This window comes from Trachemys scripta, chromosome 9 (assembly GCF_013100865.1).
Source record: "Trachemys scripta elegans isolate TJP31775 chromosome 9, CAS_Tse_1.0, whole genome shotgun sequence".
In the NCBI taxonomy this organism is placed as follows: domain Eukaryota; kingdom Metazoa; phylum Chordata; order Testudines; family Emydidae; genus Trachemys; species Trachemys scripta.
This window is the reverse complement of record NC_048306.1, coordinates 28,860,689-28,879,588: the sequence shown is the minus strand read 5'-3', so window position 1 is coordinate 28,879,588 and position 18,900 is coordinate 28,860,689. Positions and strand designations below refer to the sequence as shown.

The 18,900-nt window shown below is 44.7% G+C and overlaps 1 protein-coding gene across 1 annotated transcript in view; it reads right to left on the bottom strand.

The window, feature by feature from the left end:
- Window positions 1–18,900, bottom strand: part of LOC117882910 (connector enhancer of kinase suppressor of ras 2-like) — a 376,187-nt gene that overhangs the window by 152,843 nt on the left and 204,444 nt on the right. The window contains exon 12 of the mRNA XM_034781795.1: window positions 12,069–12,155. Coding sequence (XP_034637686.1) covers window positions 12,069–12,155 — 87 coding nt within the window. The remainder of the gene's footprint in view (window positions 1–12,068; window positions 12,156–18,900) is intronic.

The window sequence follows — 18,900 nt, the reverse complement described above, 5'->3', positions numbered from 1 at the left end:
GCTCCGGACTGCCCCAGCCCCAGCTCCGGACTGCTCCAGCCTCAGCTCCGGACTGCTCCAGCCCCAGCTCCAGCTCCACTCTGCCTCAGCACGGCTGCTGCTGCTGCTCTGCCTTCAGCTCCCTGGGCTGCTTCTCTGGCCTCTCTGGCTCTGGTTGCTGCAGCTCTGCTCCCAGGACAGCTCTGCTCTGCAGGCTGCTTCTGTGACTCTGCTCCCAGCTCTGACCTGCTTCCTGGCTGCTTGTCTGGCCCCTCTGGCTCTGGTTGCTACAGCTCTGGTCCCAGGGCAGGTCTGCTCTCTCTGGGCTGTGCTCTGGCTTTTGGGGCTGCAACTCTGCTTCCAGCAGCTTAGCTCGGGCCCCTGCCCTCTCCTTAGCTCGGCCCCACTCTGTCTGACTCAGGCCATTCCAGTTTCCACGGAGGACGGGACCCACCCTGGCCTCCTGACTCTCTGATTAGCCTGCCCGCCCTGTCAATCAGGCTGATCTGGAGCATTGGCCTCTCCCCATTGCCCCTGGGGACTGTCAGTCTCAGGCTCCTGATTTGCCATCGACCCTTCCCCTTTCAGTGCTGGGAGCTAGCCAACCAAAACACCCCACTGAATGTTAGTAAGGGGGCAACAGTCCCCTTACACATGACAAAGCCTGGCAGCGTATGGTCCCGGTGTTTGCTGGCATTCAAGCAACATCAGTTCTTTATCTCGCTGTGTAATCCTCAGGAGAGTGATATCGCTCATAGTAACCTGGTTGAAATACGGGAATTTAATTAAGGGGACAGAGGTGGCCGTTCCTACTGGGCAGTTTGCCTGTGGCTGAAAAGAAATCCTTCCCTGCAATTAGCCAAGCGCGGGGGGAGGGGAGAATTGGCCCTGAGCTTTTCGCGTTTGGCTAGCAGGGATCTTCCCTGATACCAGCCACGCAGTGGGGGGAGGGATAAAGCGATCATCCCAGAGAATTCATGGTGGGGTGGGGGTTAGTTTGTTTTCTGCTGCTGAAGGTTAACAGGAAAACCGCAGCACTCAATGGGCTTTGCTTGATATGTGGGAAAGGAGGGCGCAGAAGCCGAAAGACAATGGCTTATCATGGCCGCATGCAAGCTGAATTCTGTTGGCCGGACCTGCATCTGTGATCTCTAGCAGCAAAGCCACAGGCACTCAATATTAAGAGGCAAAATGCGACCTTGCACAGAAATCACATGTGCTATGTAATGTGAATAGTGTTAGTCACCGTGAAAGATTATAAGCATTGTTCTGTAAAATGTATCTTTTAAAAAAATTCTCTCCTTTTTTCCCTCTCTCCAGCAGCTGCAAATTTTTCAAGCCTCCCTCCTCCGTCCCGAAGGCTATCTCAGATAAGGCGTCGGAAAAAGAAGACGCGAGACGAGATGTTCGCGGAAATCATGGAATCCACACACAGTGAAAGAGCTCATCTGAATGAGTGGAAGGACATGGTTTCAAAGTATAGGAAAGATGTTAGTGAACGTGAGGACAGGAGGGGCCAATGTGAGGACAGGAGGGACCAACGTGAGGAGAGGAGAGACGCTCGAGATGAGAGGTGGCGGCAGGAAGATCAGAGGAGGCAGGATGCAACGCTGGGGCTGCTGCGTGAGCAAACAGACATGCTCCAGCATCTGGTGGAGCATCAGGAATGGCAGCAGGATAACAGAGTGCCGCTACAGCCCCTGTATAACCTCCCTCCCNGGGGGTGGGGGGGGGGGAGGCTCAGTGCACCCTCCCATTCCACCCCAGTGGACAGCCCAAGCAAAAGGCTGTTATTTTTTAAACCTTTTTTTAGTGGCCTTTTCCTTCCTGCCGATCCTCCTCCCAAACCCCACCCGGGTTCTCTCCCTCTTTTTATAATTAGAATAAATGATTTTTAAATGATAGTGACTTTATTTTCTTCGAAAGCAAGCTATGATCAAAGGGGGAGGGTGGGTTCCTTACAGAGAATGAGTCAATATAGGGGGCGGGTTTTCATGAAGGAGAAACAAACAGAAATTTCACACTGTAGCCTGGCTAGTCATGAAACTGGTTTTCAAAGCTTCTCTTATGCGCAGCGCTTCCTGGTGTGCTCTTCTAATCGTCCTGGTGTCTGGCTGCATGTAATCAGCAGCCAGGCGATTTGCCTCAGCCTCCCACCCCGCCATAAAGGTCTCCCCCTTACTTTCACAGAGATTGTGGAGCACACACCAAGCAGCAATAACAATGGGGATATTGCTTTGGCTGAGGTCTGAGCGAGTCAGTAACGATCGCCAGGGACCTTTTAAATGTCCAAATGCACATTCTACCACCATTCTGCACTTGCTCAGCCTGTAGTTGAACAGCTCCTGACTCCTATCCAGGCTGCCTGTGTATGGCTTCATGAGCCATGGCATTAAGGGGTAGGCTGGGTCCCCAAGAATAACTATTGGCATTTCAACATCCCCAACGGTTATTTTCTGGTCCGGGAAGTAAGTCCCTTGCTGCAGCTGCTTAAACAGAGTAGTGTTCCTGAAGACGCGAGCATCATGAACCCTTCCCGGCCAGCCCACGCTGATGTTGGTGAAACGTCCCTTGTGATCCACCAGTGCTTGCAGCACCATTGAAAAGTACCGCTTGCAGTTTATGTACTGGGTACCCTGGTGCTCCGGTGCCAAGATAGGGATATGGGTTCCATCTATCGCCCCACCGCAGTTAGGGAATCCCATTGCAGCAAAGCCATCCACTATGACCTGCACATTTCCCAGAGTCACTACCTTTCGTAGCAGCAGCTCAGTGATTGCTTTGGCTACTTGCATCACAGCAGCCCCCACAGTAGATTTGCCCACTCCAAATTGATTCCCGACTGACCGGTAGCTGTCTGGCATTGCAAGCTTCCACAGGGCTATCGCCACTCGCTTCTCAACTGTGAGGGTGGCTCTCATCTTGATATTCTGGCGCTTCAGGGCAGGGGACAGCAAGTCACAAAGTTCCATGAAAGTACCCTTACACATGCGAAAGTTTCGCAGCCACTGGGAATCATCCCACACCTGCAACACTATGCGGTCCCACCAGTCTGTGCTTGTTTCCCGGGCCCAGGATCAGTGTTCCACGGATAGAACCTGCCCCATTAACAACATGATCTCCAAAGCACCAGGGCCCATGGTTTGAGAGAATTCTGTGTCCATGTCCATGTCCATGTCCTCATCACTCTTGTTGCTGCGCTGCCGTCGCCGCCTCCTCCTTGCCTCGTTTTTCTGGTCCTGTTTCAGCATAAACTGCACGAGAATGCGCGAGGTGTTTACAATGTTCATGACTGCTGTCTTGAGCTGAGCGGGCTCCATGCTTGCCGTGGTATGGCATCTGCACTGTTCACCCAGGAAAAAGGCGCAAAACGGTTGTCTGCCGTTGCTTCCCTGGAGAGGGGGGAGGATGTACCCAGAACCACCCGCGACAATGTTTTTGGCCCCATCAGGCATTGGGATCTCAACCCAGAATTCCAATGGGTGGAGGAGACTGCGGGAACTATGGGATAACTATGGGATAGCTACCCACAGTGCAACACTCCGGAAATCGACGCTAGCCCCGGTACATGGACACACACGCCGAATTAATATGCTTAGTGTGGCCGCATACATTCGACTTTATACAATCTGTTTCCAAAATTTGAATTATATAAATTCGGATTAATCCCGTAGTGTAGACATACCCTAAGAGTTTTTCATTAGGTAGGATGCAGTGAATGTTGGCAAAGTTTACAAAGTACATACCATATTCAAATACATTTTTATTAGCAGTATATACACAGACTCCTTGAGCCAAATAAAATCTTACAAATTTTGTATGGCGCTCCCACTGAAATCTTTGCATATGAAATCTGTGCTTCCAAAGGCAGAATTTAATTATTAAAGTTACCTGAATTGAAAAATCCTACGAATGCTTGATCTAAGTGTGAATGCTTCCTATAATGAAAAATCCACCAAATCCCTTCAAAATATCTTCCATTATCCAATGTTAGAAAATACTTCCCCATATATTTAACCTCAGTACTTCTTGTTCTTTCCATATTACAGGAGAACCTCAAAGATACGAACACCACAGTTATGGACTGATCGGTCAACCGGACACCATGTGAAACCAGAAGTAACCAATCGGGCAGCAGCAGAGACCATCCCCCCCACCCCCAAAAAAACCCACCCAACAAAAAAAAGCAAATACTGTACTGTGCCTGTATTGCATCTTAAAGGTAGGCAACTGGAACTGCGATTTGTTCAGAGTTATGGACATTTCAAAGTTACGGACAACCTCCCTTCCCAAGGTGTCTGTAACTCTGAGATTCACTGTAAATGAATTTAATATAGCCCTAACCACTTCATAGCATTGCTTTAAAGAGTATATTTCTAGAAAGTTACCATATTTCCTTTAAATCTTCTTTTCCTGAAAATGAACATTGCACATTTCTTAATTTTTCCTTACATCTTATTTTTCAAATCTTCTGACAGTTTCATTGCTATCCATTGTTTTTTAAAACCATGCCCAAAACTGAATGGGTACACCAACTGATGCTTAGCTGGTGTGCTTTTTGCCTCATCACTGCATTGTTGACTCATATTGAATTTGTCATCTACCATAACCCCCCCTTTTATTAATACAAACGATTTTATTGGTACAGTTTACAGAAAAGGGGATTTTTGATGGGTTTCACTCTACATGCCTACAGTTGTACACCAATAATATGTGCTGTCTCTGTACAGTTAAATTGCTCACTAATAAATAAAGGGTCAATTCATGTATTAAAAGTAATTTACATCAGGGGTCTGTTAATCTTATTTACTGTACATGAGTGGCCTTACAAATGCACATAGATCCACTGAAGTCAATGCTCTTTTACACAAGGATTGGGTTCTTATTTATCAACATATTAATAAATTATTTGAAGTGTACATGATTAATATGAGGGTCCAAACTAGAAAATTTTCATCTAAACTGTTTTTCAACTTAAAATGATGTTTTTATCAACATGAAAACATTTAGAAAATGTGTCAATTTTGAGACAATTTTGTTTAAAAAAACAAAACAAAGCATTTCAATAATGTCAAGATATCCCATTTCAACATTTTAAGAATGTTTTTGATATGACTTTTTGAAACAAAATTAAATACTTATATAAACATTTAAAAAAATATAAAAAGGTCAAAACGGGAATGAATTTTTGATTTTATTTAACAAAATGTTTTGATCAACCCCAGATGATTTTTTTTTTCAGAATTTCATTTCAATGATATTTTGAACTTTGTCTTGCTGTTCCATTTTGGAATGGAAATTTTTTATAAAGTGTGGATTTCCCATGGAACAGAAAATACATTTCCCCTCCCAGAGCTCTAGTCCTAACCTCTTTCCACCGAAGTCAACAGGAGTTTTGATATTGATTTTAAGAAAAGTAATACTAGACTCCTAATATACAGTAATAATATGGATTGAAAATCTTGAGTGATCTGATTGGATGCTGTATTTTATCAGATATTTTTAGCTCAATCACATCTTTACTTATAATTTCAGAACAAGTACAATTTTAGATAAATAAAATCAAATGTTAATATTTATAATAAAATAGGAAAATTTTTCAAATACTGGTATGAAATCATGGTCTAGTATGAATGAACAGAAAATTAAGAGTTTTGCAGAGTTAAATAGGAATTATTGTATTTTGGAATGGAAGAAGTTAAATATAATTGAAAAATATTATCAAAAAGTATTTTTAAACTTTTTATATTAACTTTCAATTATATCCTTGAGTTTCATTAAGCTGCAGACAGCTACTTCTCACTCCTGCGAGCCCTCTACATGCAGAAACTCCATTTATGATAATGGGAATCCTGTGTCCGAGAGACTCCTTATTATCTATCTAGATAATTATACTGCACTCATGACTTAAAGAATCTTTGAAGCTCAACATCACAATCAACATCATTCTTGCCAAAGAGGATTTGAACAGATCTTCACTTGAAGCATATTCCTCAGACACAGCGGAAGAAAGATAGAAGGCGATGGATATGGTTTAATTAGGCCACAACTTTATTCACTTAAAATATATTTGGCAATACCCTGCAATAAATTGTCCACTGCAGGTCATCATCATTTCCGTAATAATTTCCACATCATCCCCAACCAGGCTGCAGGCACCCCATTGCTGTGACTTCCTTGGCATGAGTTTTAAAGGGAGACTAGAAAAAAGGAGAGGGGTCAGCTCCCCTGCTGCACTCGAGGTAGGAGCCCTGAATCCCCTTTCCTAAGCTCCCTTAGCTGGGGCTAGCAAAACAGAAATGGGATTGGATCCCCACTGTACTAGATATAGGAGCCCCGAATCCCTGTTCCTCATGAAATACTCTCCTTCAAATACTTTTCCAATCCATTTTACCTGATAACTGTTTCCATTCTATAATGAGTACCTGCACTGGACATCTGCCATGAGTTTTACATTATAACCTAACCCCTCTCCACCACCCCACCAGGTCCCAGACTTGCTGTGGGAAAGGTGACAAACCAAACCCCACCTCAGCTAATGTGGTGGTGCGGAAAAAAATTCCTTCCCATTCCAAGGAAAGAAGGGTTACTGTCATAATGTCCTTAGGGGGTTATGAAGAAACATGGTCCTTTTACAGATTTTATGAGTGGGAAGGTGGGTGCTGATCTGAGTGAAAGAGGGCTTCTCCAGCATGGCACAGGGTAGAAATCCAACACCCACTCTTCATCAGCAGGAAGGGCAGTGCCTCACATCCCCACACCAAGTCCAGCTGCTTCCTGCTCTCCTGCTCTTCCAAACTCCTTTCCTCTGTGTAAACTTTCCCCACCCTCGCCCTCTGCTATCACTTGCCAAGTGAACCCTTAAAGGATCAACAACTTCTTTTCTTCCAGCCATTCAGACAAAGACCCACTGCAAAGAGCTGGATAATTGAGGTGCTAAAGGAGCACTCAAGGAAGACAAGGCCGTTGTGGAGAAGTTAAATGAATTCTTTGCATCAATCTTCACTGCAGAGGATCTTGGGAAGACTCCCACACCTGAACCGTTCTTTTTAAACTGACAAATCTGAGTAACTGTCCTAGACTGAGACATCAATTGAGGTGGTTTTGGAACAAATTGAGTAATAAAGTAATAAGTCACCAGGACCAGATGGCATTTACCCAAGAGTTATAAAGGAACTCATATATGAAACTGTAGAACTACTAATTGTGGTATGTAACCTATCAATTAAATCAGCCTCTGTTCCAGATGATGGCAGAGAAGCGAATGTAACATCTATTTTTAAAAAAGGCTCTGTAGGCAATCCTAGCAATTACAGACCGATATGCCTAACTTCAGTACCAGGCAAATTGGTTGAAACTATAGTAAAGAACAAAATGATCAAACACATAGATGAACAATTTGTTGGGGGAAGAGTCAACATTTTTTTTAAAACGGAAAATCATGCCTCACCAATCTATTAGAATTCCTGAGGGTGTCAAAAACATGTGGACAAGATTGATCCAGTGGGTATAGTATACTTAGAGAAAGCCTTTGACAAGGTTCATCACCAAAGGTTCTTAAGCAAAGTAAGCAGTCATGGGATAAGAGGAAAGTAACTGCTTAAAAGATAGGAAACAAAGAATAGGAATAAATGATCAGTTTTCACAAGAGAGTGAGGTAAATAGCAAGAATCTTTACTGGGACCTATGCTGTTCAACATGATCATAAATGGTCTGGAAAAGGGGTTGAGCAATGACGTGAAAAATTTGAAGATGATACAAAATTATTGAAGATAGTTAAGTCCAAAATAGACTGTGAAGAATTACAAAAGGATCTCACAAAAGTGAGTGACTAGGCAACACAATGGCAGATTAAATTCAATGTTGATAAGTGCAAAGTAATGCACATTGGAAAATATAATCCCATCTATACATACAAATTATGGAATCAAACAGCTGTAACCATGCAAGAAAGAGATCTTGGAGTCATTGAGCATATGTTTTCAGAGAACTAGCCACAATGTGCATTGGCACGTTAGAAACCATTAGGAAAGGGATAGATAATAAAACAGAAAACATCATAATGCCACTATATAAATCCATGGTTCATCTACACCTTGAAAACTGTGTTCAGTTCTGGTTGTCCCATCTCAAAAATAATATTCGAATTGTAAAAAGATGCACAGAAGGGCAATGAAGATGATAAGGGGTATTGAGCAGCTTCCATGCGAGGAGAAATTAAGACTGGGACTGTTCAGCCTAGATAAAAGATATAAAAGGACTATATGATAGAGGTCTGTAAAATCATGAATGATACAGAGAAAGAACCTAAGACTGAGGGGTCACCTGATGAAATTAATAGGTAGCATATTTAACACAAACAAAAGGAAGAAATTTTTCACACAATGCAGTCAACTTGCAAACTCGTTGCCAAGAGATGTTGTGACAGCCACAAATATAACTGGCTTCAAAAAAGAATTAGATAAGTTCATGAAGGATAGGTCCATCAATGGCTGTTAGCCAAGATAGTCAGGAACGCAACCCTATGCTTTGGGTGTCATTAACCCTCCAACTGCCAGAGGCTTGGCCTGGAGAATGGGATGGATCACTTGAAATTGCCCTGTTCTGTCCATTCCCTCTGAAGTTTCTGGCACTGGCTGCTGTCAGGGATGGGGTATTGGGCTAGTTGGACCATTGGTCTGAGCCAGTATGGTTGTTCTTATGAGCTGTGGTGAGCACATCATCACTGACTCTTAATGATGAAAAGAGATTTTTGATGAGCCATGCAAGACACTTCCCTGCACTTCCCTCTCCTTGGCCCAAGGAATTCAGTTTGCTGTATGCACAGAACTTGTACGCCCTTCCAGTGAATAAGAAAGCAGTCCTGGAAAGTTTATTTTTTTTCTTACATGGCAGTGCAAGGTAATATCATTAGGTCACAATACTAGACACTTGTTTTATTTTTAATGCATTTTACAGTACACTCCATAAGAAAGGTGAAGCAGAACTGTACTCAATATGTTTGGGAATACTTTAAGAAGAAGGTGATTAATAGTGTCAGTCTTCTGTAGAAGTTTCACATTTCTTGTAACAGATTAGAGGCCTGTGAAAGTCTATAGATATTAGTTTTAAAATATATTTACCCGGAAGACTAGAACTGATTTTTACAGCCTCCTTGTTTATTTGTCAAATACGTATCTGTAAATGTTTTCGAAGAAGCACTATAATGTTAGCAATTTTGGGATCAGATAGAGTTGAACAACATGGGCATCCAATTAATGCAGTTCAGAGATAGTGCTACATCACAGGCACAAGCCATACAGGCTTCCCAATACGATGTTGAGACACTACTAGTATAATTCACATATGGCACTAACTAGGGTGACCATACTTCCCTCTGCTGAATATGGGATGCCTGGTAAAATTACTCGTATTCAAGCGAGTTCAATGGCAATCAATCAGAACTATGCAGTACAAATATTCAAATTAACATCAAGTTGACTGAGCCCCATTAAACAGAAATACTACGTAGCTGGATTATTTTTATTTACCTTCTTATCTTTAAGGCTTTAGGGTTCACACAGGGAGGGGTGACACACACACTGCTACCCCCCCAACACACACATGGGGAGATGTGACACACCCATCCACCCATATCCCACTCTCACACGCGGAGGGGGGGTTGGGTGACCGACTGACTGATCCTCCTTGTCCCATGATCTCCACCCTCCATGCCTTCAGCAGCCACAGAGCCTGGCCAGGGAGGTGGCTCAGCAGGGGAGGGTGCCTAGGGGATGGAGCAGCCCTGCGCTCCCTGGGGACAGGACCCAGAGTGGTGGGGGTGGGGACGGGCAAAGAGGGTGCTAAGCCCCTGCCCAGAGGGTGCTGTGGAGCCTACAGGTTCGGGGTGGGAACAGGCTGGAAATCGCTTCTCCCCCCACCACTCAGAGCTTAGCGTGAGGCTTTGGCACATGCAGTGCTTGGCTCCTCCAGGCCAGCAACCCGGGCCGGACGGTCTTGGGCTTTCCCAGGGTGCCACCCCTGGCAGAGGCAGTGGAGGAAGGAAGGAACCAAGGCTGCTGGTGAGCTGAGTGCTCTGACCAGGGGCTGGTTCTCTGCTCAGCGCTGGGAGCAGGACGCACCCACTGTGGGGATATGGAGGAGCAGCGGGGCTGAGGAGGGGAAGAAGGGACAAAGCCAGAGGGGGAGCACATAAGGGGCCAATGGGTGGGCAGCAGAGGTGACACCTAACCAGCTGCTGCCTGGCACTCATCGGATGCCGCAGCTCGCAGTGTGCAGCCAGTGCCAGCTAGAAAGGGGATGGGGGGCAGGGCCCTGCTGCCTGAGAGCTAGGGTTGCCAGGCTTCCGGTTTTCAACTGCAACGCACAGTCAAAAAGGGACCCTAATGGCTACAGTCAGCACTGCTGACCAGGTTGCTAAAAGACCAGTCGGCAGCGCAGTGGGGCAAAAGCAGGCTCCCATCCCTACTCGGCTCCACGCAGCTCCCAGAAGTGGCAACATGTCCCTCCAGCTGGGGGGCAGCCATGGGAACGTCACGTGTTGCCCCCGCCCTGAGTGCCGGCTCCTCAGTTCCCATTGGCCAGGAACTGCGGCCAATGGGAGCTGTAGGGGTTGTGCTTGTGGGTGAGAGCAGCGCGCAGAGCCACCTGGCCCCTTCCGCCTAGGAGCCGAACATGTCGGCCACTTCTGGGAGCTGCCTGAGGTAAGCACCAATTGGCCGGAGCCGGCACCCCACATCCCCTCCCGCACCCCAACCCTCTGCCTCAGCCCTGAGCTCCCTCCCACACCCAAACTCCCTCCCAGAGCCTGCACCCCAACCACCTGCCCCGATCAGAACCCCCTCCCACACCCAAACTCCCTCACAGAGCCTGCACCCCACATCCCCTTCCCACACCCCAACCTTCTGTCCCAGTCCTGAGCCCCCTCCTGCACCCAAACTTCCTCCCATAACCCTCACCCCCTCCGATGCCCCAACCTCCTGTCCCTTCCCTGAGCCCCCTCCCACACTCCAACCCTCTGCCCCAGCCTGATGAAAGTGAGTGAGCAAGCGTGGGGGAGCATGAGCGACGAAGGGGGGATGGAGTGAGAAGGGGTGGGGTGGCCTCGGGGAAGGGGCAGGGCAGGGAGCGGGGCAAAGGTGTTCAGTTTTGTGCGATTAGAAAGTTGGCAATCCTACTGAGAGCCCACACGCAGCGGGGGCTTCGCTGAGAGACTGGCAGGGGGAGCGGCCCAGCCCCAAACACTGCAGCTTCGCTTCACCACCAACTCTGCACACCCATCCCCATCATCAGTCACTGGACTGCCCCACTCACTGCTGGTGGGCGGGCAGCTGGTGAGCAGGGATCCAGCCAGCAGCTGGACCCACCGGTACTCATGGCGGGGAGGCAGAAAATATGGGACAATTTGCCCACTTTTAAGAAAATGTCGGGACAGCTGCAGGAGGGCTTAAAAACTGGACTGTCCCATTAAAAATGGGACATCTGGTCACCCTACCACTAACAGCTAAGAGAGATGAGGAACAGTTGGCAAGTTTTATCCACCACCAATCAAAGCTGAATTGTGACAAATACATTCTTTTAGCTACTGGTACTATTTCTACCACCAGCCTTCTTCCCAAAGGCCCAACCCTGAATCCTTGTGACTCCAAAACTGAAATCAGTGGCAGCTTGAACACTCAGGGACTGCCAGATTGAGCCTTGATGTTGCAGTTTCATGACTAGGTGTAAAATACTCATCAAAGTGGACTCTAAGTACACCAGTTTGTATAATGTGGGTATGGGATCATACTGAATGAATATATTTAAAAGTTTTATTACCATTAGCAATTATCTGAGCCATATAGTCACTCGTGCATTTGGAAAGGTATTTTATTGTTTATTACAATTAAAGAGAATAAAACACCTTAACTGACATAATTTTATTTTAATTTTCAGGAAAGCAGAAGTAACAAGACAGTTAGTAGACGGACTCTTTTGTACTCTCCATGGCACTCATAAGAATTACAGCAGGTGTCTGTGATTCACATTTTCATCTTTTTTAAAGAACAGAGAGAAAAAACTTGGATCACAGAAGTGGAGAAGGTACTCACCTCGGCTGCCTCTCTTGTACATGTTTGGTTCTTTTGACTCCCCTATCCAGCTGAACTCTGTAGGCATAGAAACAGGCCTCAAGTCACCTGGAAACAATCAAAGAACCAATTTAATTTTTGCAACTCATTAATAAAGGGTTGTTGTATGGTAGAATAATTAATGCCTGTAAACTGGTTAGAAAAATCGCCCTCCAGTGTAATGCCTTTTATTAGCAACCATTTATTAAGATTACAGCTCCCTGAAGCTTTTAAATATTAGAGGTCAGATTCTGCTTTTTGTTACGATGGTTTAAATGTAAACTCCACTGATTTCAGTGCAGTTATTCCTTATTGTAATTGAGATTAGAGTTTTGCTGCATAGCTATCTCCTGCAAGAGAGTTCCCAGCTCAGCAAGTAGATGATTTTGGATGGAAGAAAAAAGGCTTTCTGACATGGTTAACATGCTTTGATAAAATTAGAAATGTCACTGATTCACCCACAATAATTCAGAACTCTCAGTCTAAAAATAGTAACATCGGTCTTGTAACATATATCTGACTCTGAAAGTTACATGCTGGCTGATGTGGGCATCTTTTACCCACATAGAAAGTGGACTAACTGCAAACTCCATGAGGAAAACAAAGGACACCTTGTGAAAAACAGAGATTCAGAAATGATGGTTTCCACTATTGTTACCTTTATTGTAATATCTGCATTATAACCATGCTGAGTGAACCTGTAGGCCTCATTCTATACTATGGAACCAGTAGTAGTTATGTTAGCAAGGCCATTAAACTAGGAATACTGACTACAGGGGATAATCTTTTTTAACCTTGATTATCATCAGTGAACACACAGAACCACCCTCTAGATCATGAGTCAACTCCTGTCTGAAATATTCATCCAAAAAAAGCATTCCAAAAGCCAAGCTGAGTCTAGTTCTGTGGTCTGCTTGTTTCGGAATCAAGTTATTTTCTGAAACATTAAATATTGCCCAACAATCTTGTTCCTAAAATAATCACATATCTGAAAACACTATGCATAAAAGTTTCTTTTCTTGTTTCCAATAGCTCATTTCCTCAATTCTACTGTTCATTACTGAAAAAAAGCACTTATGATGCATAGCTACTGTACTGATGAAGGAACGGACTTTGTTATTTACGGATATGTGAAACATCTTCACTGAGTCTTCTATCTTAACTAAGCTGGCACTAATTTATAATATTACTACGTACATAGATTATTTTTATAAGAAGATTTCTTTCATAATAATCCTGTCCTATAAATAATAAGATACTATTTACCTTGCTCCATTGTTCTAATGGCACTTTTCCTTAACCATCATTTTAACATATGATGGTTAAGGAAAAGTGCCATTAGAACAATGGAGCAAGGTAAATAGTATCTTATTATTTATAGGACAGGATTATTATGAAAGAAATCTTCTTATAAAAATAATCTATGTACGTAGTAATATTATAAATTAGTGCCAGCTTAGTTAAGATAGAAGACTCAGTGAAGATGTTTCACATATCCGTAAATAACAAAGTCCGTTCCTTCATCAGTACAGTAGCTATGCATCATAAGTGCTTTTTTTCAGTAATGAACAGTAGAATTGAGGAAATGAGCTATTGGAAACAAGAAAAGAAACTTTTATGCATAGTGTTTTCAGATATGTGATTATTTTAGGAACAAGATTGTTGGGCAATATTNAGGTAAATAGTATCGTACTATTATATATATAATTATTATATATACATTAATTATATATATATAATTATAATAAAAGGCATTTTTAGTATTTCTTATTTGGATTTTCCTTAACTTGGATTTTGCCTCTATTATATTTCTTTAAATACCTTTGGTTTCAGTTTTATGTATAATGCCTTTCAACATTTGTAAAGACTGGATTGGGCACTGCACCTTAGAAGAACTGAACAAGATTAAGAAGATTGTCCATCAAAATTAATTAAAATGATACAGGTAGGCCAAACTTGACAGCAAGCTTTAGATTTTGTAGCAATAAACTTTTACAATACTCAAGATCAATAAAAATCCTTTTGTGAAGTTAAAAGAAATCATTCTAACTGCAAACATTTAAAAAAAAACAACAAATAATTATTCTCTTCCAGGGTTTGCAACCCAAACACAGCAGCATTATGCTAAGTGCATAAGATCCCGAAAGTAAAATGGACTAGAAACTGATTAATAATAACTATGAATGCAGTGTCAAACTTGTATGATAATGCTTTATATTAATTATTTCTTATCTAGTACCATATGTCACAGGTAGTCCTCCAGTGCAGGGGCAGTGAGTTATATGGGCCCGTGGTACCCAGGCTCCAGCAAATTCAGGGCCCGGTGGGGCACAGCTTCATCAATGTTCAGAGCTGTCTCTCTCCCCCGGGCCCACCTGCTGATCCCGCGCACTTCCTCCGACCAGCCCTGCCTGCCCTGGGCAGCAGGCAGCTGCCTCCACGCTGCGCTCCCTCGCTGGCTGCTGCCAGTTACAACTTAGGGAGTGGCACCAGGAGCAGGCTGAGGCGGCTGCTACGCCTGCGGAGTGAGGATGGGAGAAGGTGCATGGCAGCCCTTCCCCCTCCCCCCCAGCAGGCAACACTGAGTCAACTCCGGGGGGTGGAAGGGGCTCATCCTGGCTGGACCTCCTGAGCAACAGCCTGGGGGGGGGACTTGGGTGAGTGTCGTGCTGGACGGGCCCCCCTCTCTCCCCGAGCTCATTGCTGCCAGCGGGGAGAGGGCTGAGGGCAGTGCCGGCTCCAGGGTTTTGGCTGCCCTAAGCAGCCAACCCCCCCACCCCCCAAAAAAAAGCCGCGGCTGCGATCGCGATCTGCGGCGGCAATTCGGCAGGAGGTCCTTCGCTCCGAGCCGGAGTGAGGGACCGTCCGCCGAATTGCTGCCGAATACCTGGACCTGCCGCCCCTCTCTGGAGTGGCCGCCCCAAGCACCTGCTTGAGAAGCTGGTGCCTGGAGCCGGCCCTGGCTGAGGGGAGTCCACCTCTCTGGACCCCCACCCCAGCCCCGGGGCAGCCTGCCTGCTGCACCCCAAATGCCTTATCCCCAGCCCAGCCCAGTGCAAAGCCCACATCCAGCACCCAAACAGCCTCCCAGAACCTACACCCAGCACCCAAACCCCCTCCCACACCCCTTCCTGCACCTCAACCCCCTGTCCCAGCCCAGAACCCGCACCCAGCACCCAAACTCCATCCCAGAGCCCGCAGCCCTCCCACACCCAAACTTCCTCCCATAGCCTGAACCCCAAACCCCCTCCCACATCCAAACTCCTTCCCAGAGCCTTAGGCAGGTGTGTGTGAGGGGGCGGGGAGGCTGGGACTTGGACTCGTTCTGGGCACCACCAAAAATTATACAAACCTGCCATCCCTGCTCCAGGGGTAGATCTAACTTTCATAAACAGACTCACATGTACCTCACTTTTCAAGAATTAAACAAAAGTTTTATTGATCCTTCACTGAGATGGAAAAGGATGTGCACAAAACATTGCAAACACAAAGCCACAGTCAAAATTGCTGTTTTTCAGACCGAGTCTTCAGCATGCTCTCCTCACAGGTTTTGCCCCAATAAATGGATCTTAGCATTCAGGTTCAGGCCACCTGAAGCTTCCAGTGTTTAAATTACCGACACTCAAACCCAGGAACTATTTTTAATGGCCCATCTCCTGTTCTGACTGGTCCCAGATTCTGCCTTCTTAACAACTTAATCCAATAAAAAATATTACCTCACCCACCTTGTCTCTCTAATATCCTGGGATCAACATGGCTACCACAACACTGCAAAAGTAAATCAGGACAATTATCCCCTGAGTTTTCTGCCTAATTGTTGTTAAGGCAATCCAACTGATTCCCAAGTGTCAGCATTCTCTGCTGCTCTGCTCAACTGAAAGGAAGAATGCATGAAAGGAACTAGAATAAAAAAATGCTGCAGCATACACAAATATAATAGGGTGAGGGGAAGACAAAACAAGACAATCTTTTCATACTCTATTTGTATCACATTCAGTCCCTTCATCATTCCACAACACAAGAGTCTTATAAACTACAGAAACCTCCTGTAATGGATCCAACCCCACAAAGCACCAGATAACTCTCTCACAATGTGCATGTACTTTACAATACTGATAGAGACAGATTGTAATTTCTTAGGCGCAGGCAAGCTAAATTAAAATGAGGATCCCTATATATTTTCCCAATAACAGAATTTCTTTCCTTTTTGTTTCTTTTCTTTCCTCTCCACACTTATCATTTCTCATTGTATTATCTTTGCCACATGAGACTGTAAATATCGTAGGGCAGGACCTTATTCTCTTTAATATCTATATAGCACCCATAAAAATATTCAAATAATAATGTTGATTTGCAGAACATAAAACCACAGATCTGCTCATTTCTACTTGTGTATAAACTTTGTCCGATACGGTCTCTCAGCTTTCACTAAATATAAGTTATTTAGACTTGGAGAGAATGCGAAAGAGGAAAGGACTATGACCTTCCAATTTATTGCTGAGCAAGCCCATGCTGAGATTTGGAGAGCATTAGTGCCAACCAGCACAGAGCAAACAGCATAAAAGACAGGAACTTGTGATGGGAGACAAAACACAGCCCAAACAAAACAAATTGCTGATTTTGCATACTAATTCTCATAATACAAAGCTCTGCTCCAAACACAAGCAAAAACTGTCAACGTGTACAAAAAAAAAGTCATGCTGAAATGTTCTCTGAATACCAGGAGTCAATACTGGATTGATAGCAATCCTAGCTATGACTTTAAAAAGGCTTCACTTATTTATCTCATGTGTATCAGCCAACATTAGTATTAGACATTCACAAAGGAGCCAGGGCACTGCTCTGCAGTTAAAAATAAAATCAGACATTTCCTGATTTAGACAGGACACCAGGCTGCTGTATGAAGGAGCTGATTGTTCCTTAGAAAGCTTTTAAAATGGAACCGGACAATTCTTAGTTTAATTTTCTCTCCTCTTCCTTCCAAATACATACCTACTCCCTTTTAATGGACTTTAGGAGTCTCATACATTTTGCATTTAACAGTTTCGCCAGGAGGAGGGAGTTGGATATAGATCTGTTCTGGTAAACAAGTCATGAGTAGGGTTCAGAGTCAGGAGTACAGAAATATTATGAAATTTGGAGTCAAAATGGAAGAAATTTCACCATGCCAACTGTTATCAGAAGATTTTTATCATCTTGAGCTAAAATTTTATGAGAAGGTTTGTTTATATGAGATTCTGGGGAAATTTTATGCAGAATTATTAGACAGATCCCTTCTGGTTTTGGATCTGAACTGGTACCAAAACTGTAGCGATGGTTTTGTATCAGGACTCTTGTCTGAAATTGTAAGGGGTTCAGATCTATTGATTTTGGCTTAGCCCTTATTTATAAAAGAACTGTAAAACTAAATTGTTACTTCAAGGATATACAATGTGGGTTTAAACAAAATGAAATTTAAATTTAAACTACAGATGGAAAAAGTGATACTTATCGTTTTGTCAGATTACAGTTGTTTTGCACAACTCAAATAGAAAGATTTTTAAAATATTTAACTTTTATACTAGAATTCTCACGTCAGATAAAATGCATTGGGCAAAAATCTGTACTTAAAGATGATTAAAATTGTGAGACATACTCTCCCCATAAAAAGGACATTTACCTATTGAAAAAATCCTCCAGTAATGATGTAGAATAGGATATAAACTGACAGTGTAAAAGGACATGCTCTGCTACAGCTGATTCTCAAATCATGACAAATAATACAAGTAAAAACAATTACATGCTCATGCTTCTGAGTCACATAATTACAGATTTTTGTTTATGGGGCAAAAAGCATAGCAAATTACTATAAAACGGTCACATTTTTACCTAGGTTAAATCTCCTATTTGGTATGGGTGGCATACCAGCTTACAACATAAAAATGGCCCAATGCAGAAGATCTGCAAGAGAGGCCTGGATTGTCCTCTCCTATGGGGAAAACCTCTCCTGAAAATGCAAGGTTGAATTTTGAGTTTCTTTCCAGTTTATACATTGAGGGGCAGTTGTTTCTGACCTTTTGTTGGATGAAACAACTGTGGCTGGGAAGCCATGAAAATCCTTAAGTTCCATAGTGAAGCCAGGCTTCTATCCGGAAGATTCTGGGATGGAGCAGTATTGCCATAATCTCTCTCTGATTCGAATACATTTGGTTTACTCTTAATTCCAAGAGAGTTATAAAAAGGACATACATGGACATTCATAGGGTTACCATATTTAAAAAATAAAAAAGAGGACACTCCATGGGCCCTGGCCCTACCTCTTTCCCACCCCGGCCCCGCCCCAACTCCGCCCCTTCCCTGCTCCAACTCCGCCCCTTCCCCAAAGTCCCCGCCCTAACTCCCCCTCCTCCCTCCTAGCCACGCGAAAAGGGCTGCCGGGGCGCTGCCAACTTCACAGTTTGCCGGGCAGCCTCCAGACCCTGCACCCCCGGCCGGCGCTTCCCCAGCGCAGCTGGAGCCCGGGAGGGGAAGCGCCCAGCTAGAGGTGCAGGGTCTGGAGGCTGCCCGGCAAACTGTGAAGCCGCTCGGGCTTCGGGCAGCCCCCATGCCTCCGGACCCTGCTCCCCCGGCCGGGCACTTCCCCTACCGGGCTCCGGCTGCTGTGCTCCTCCCCTGACTCTTCGGCTCTGTTTAAGAGCCAAGCCCCCTTGCCTCCGGACCCTGCGCCCCCGGAGCAGAGCAGCAGGAGCCCGGGAGGGAAAGTGCCTGGCCAGCGGCTCGTGGTCCGGAGGCAAGGGGGCTGCCCGAAGCCGGAGCGCTTAAACAGAGCCGAAGA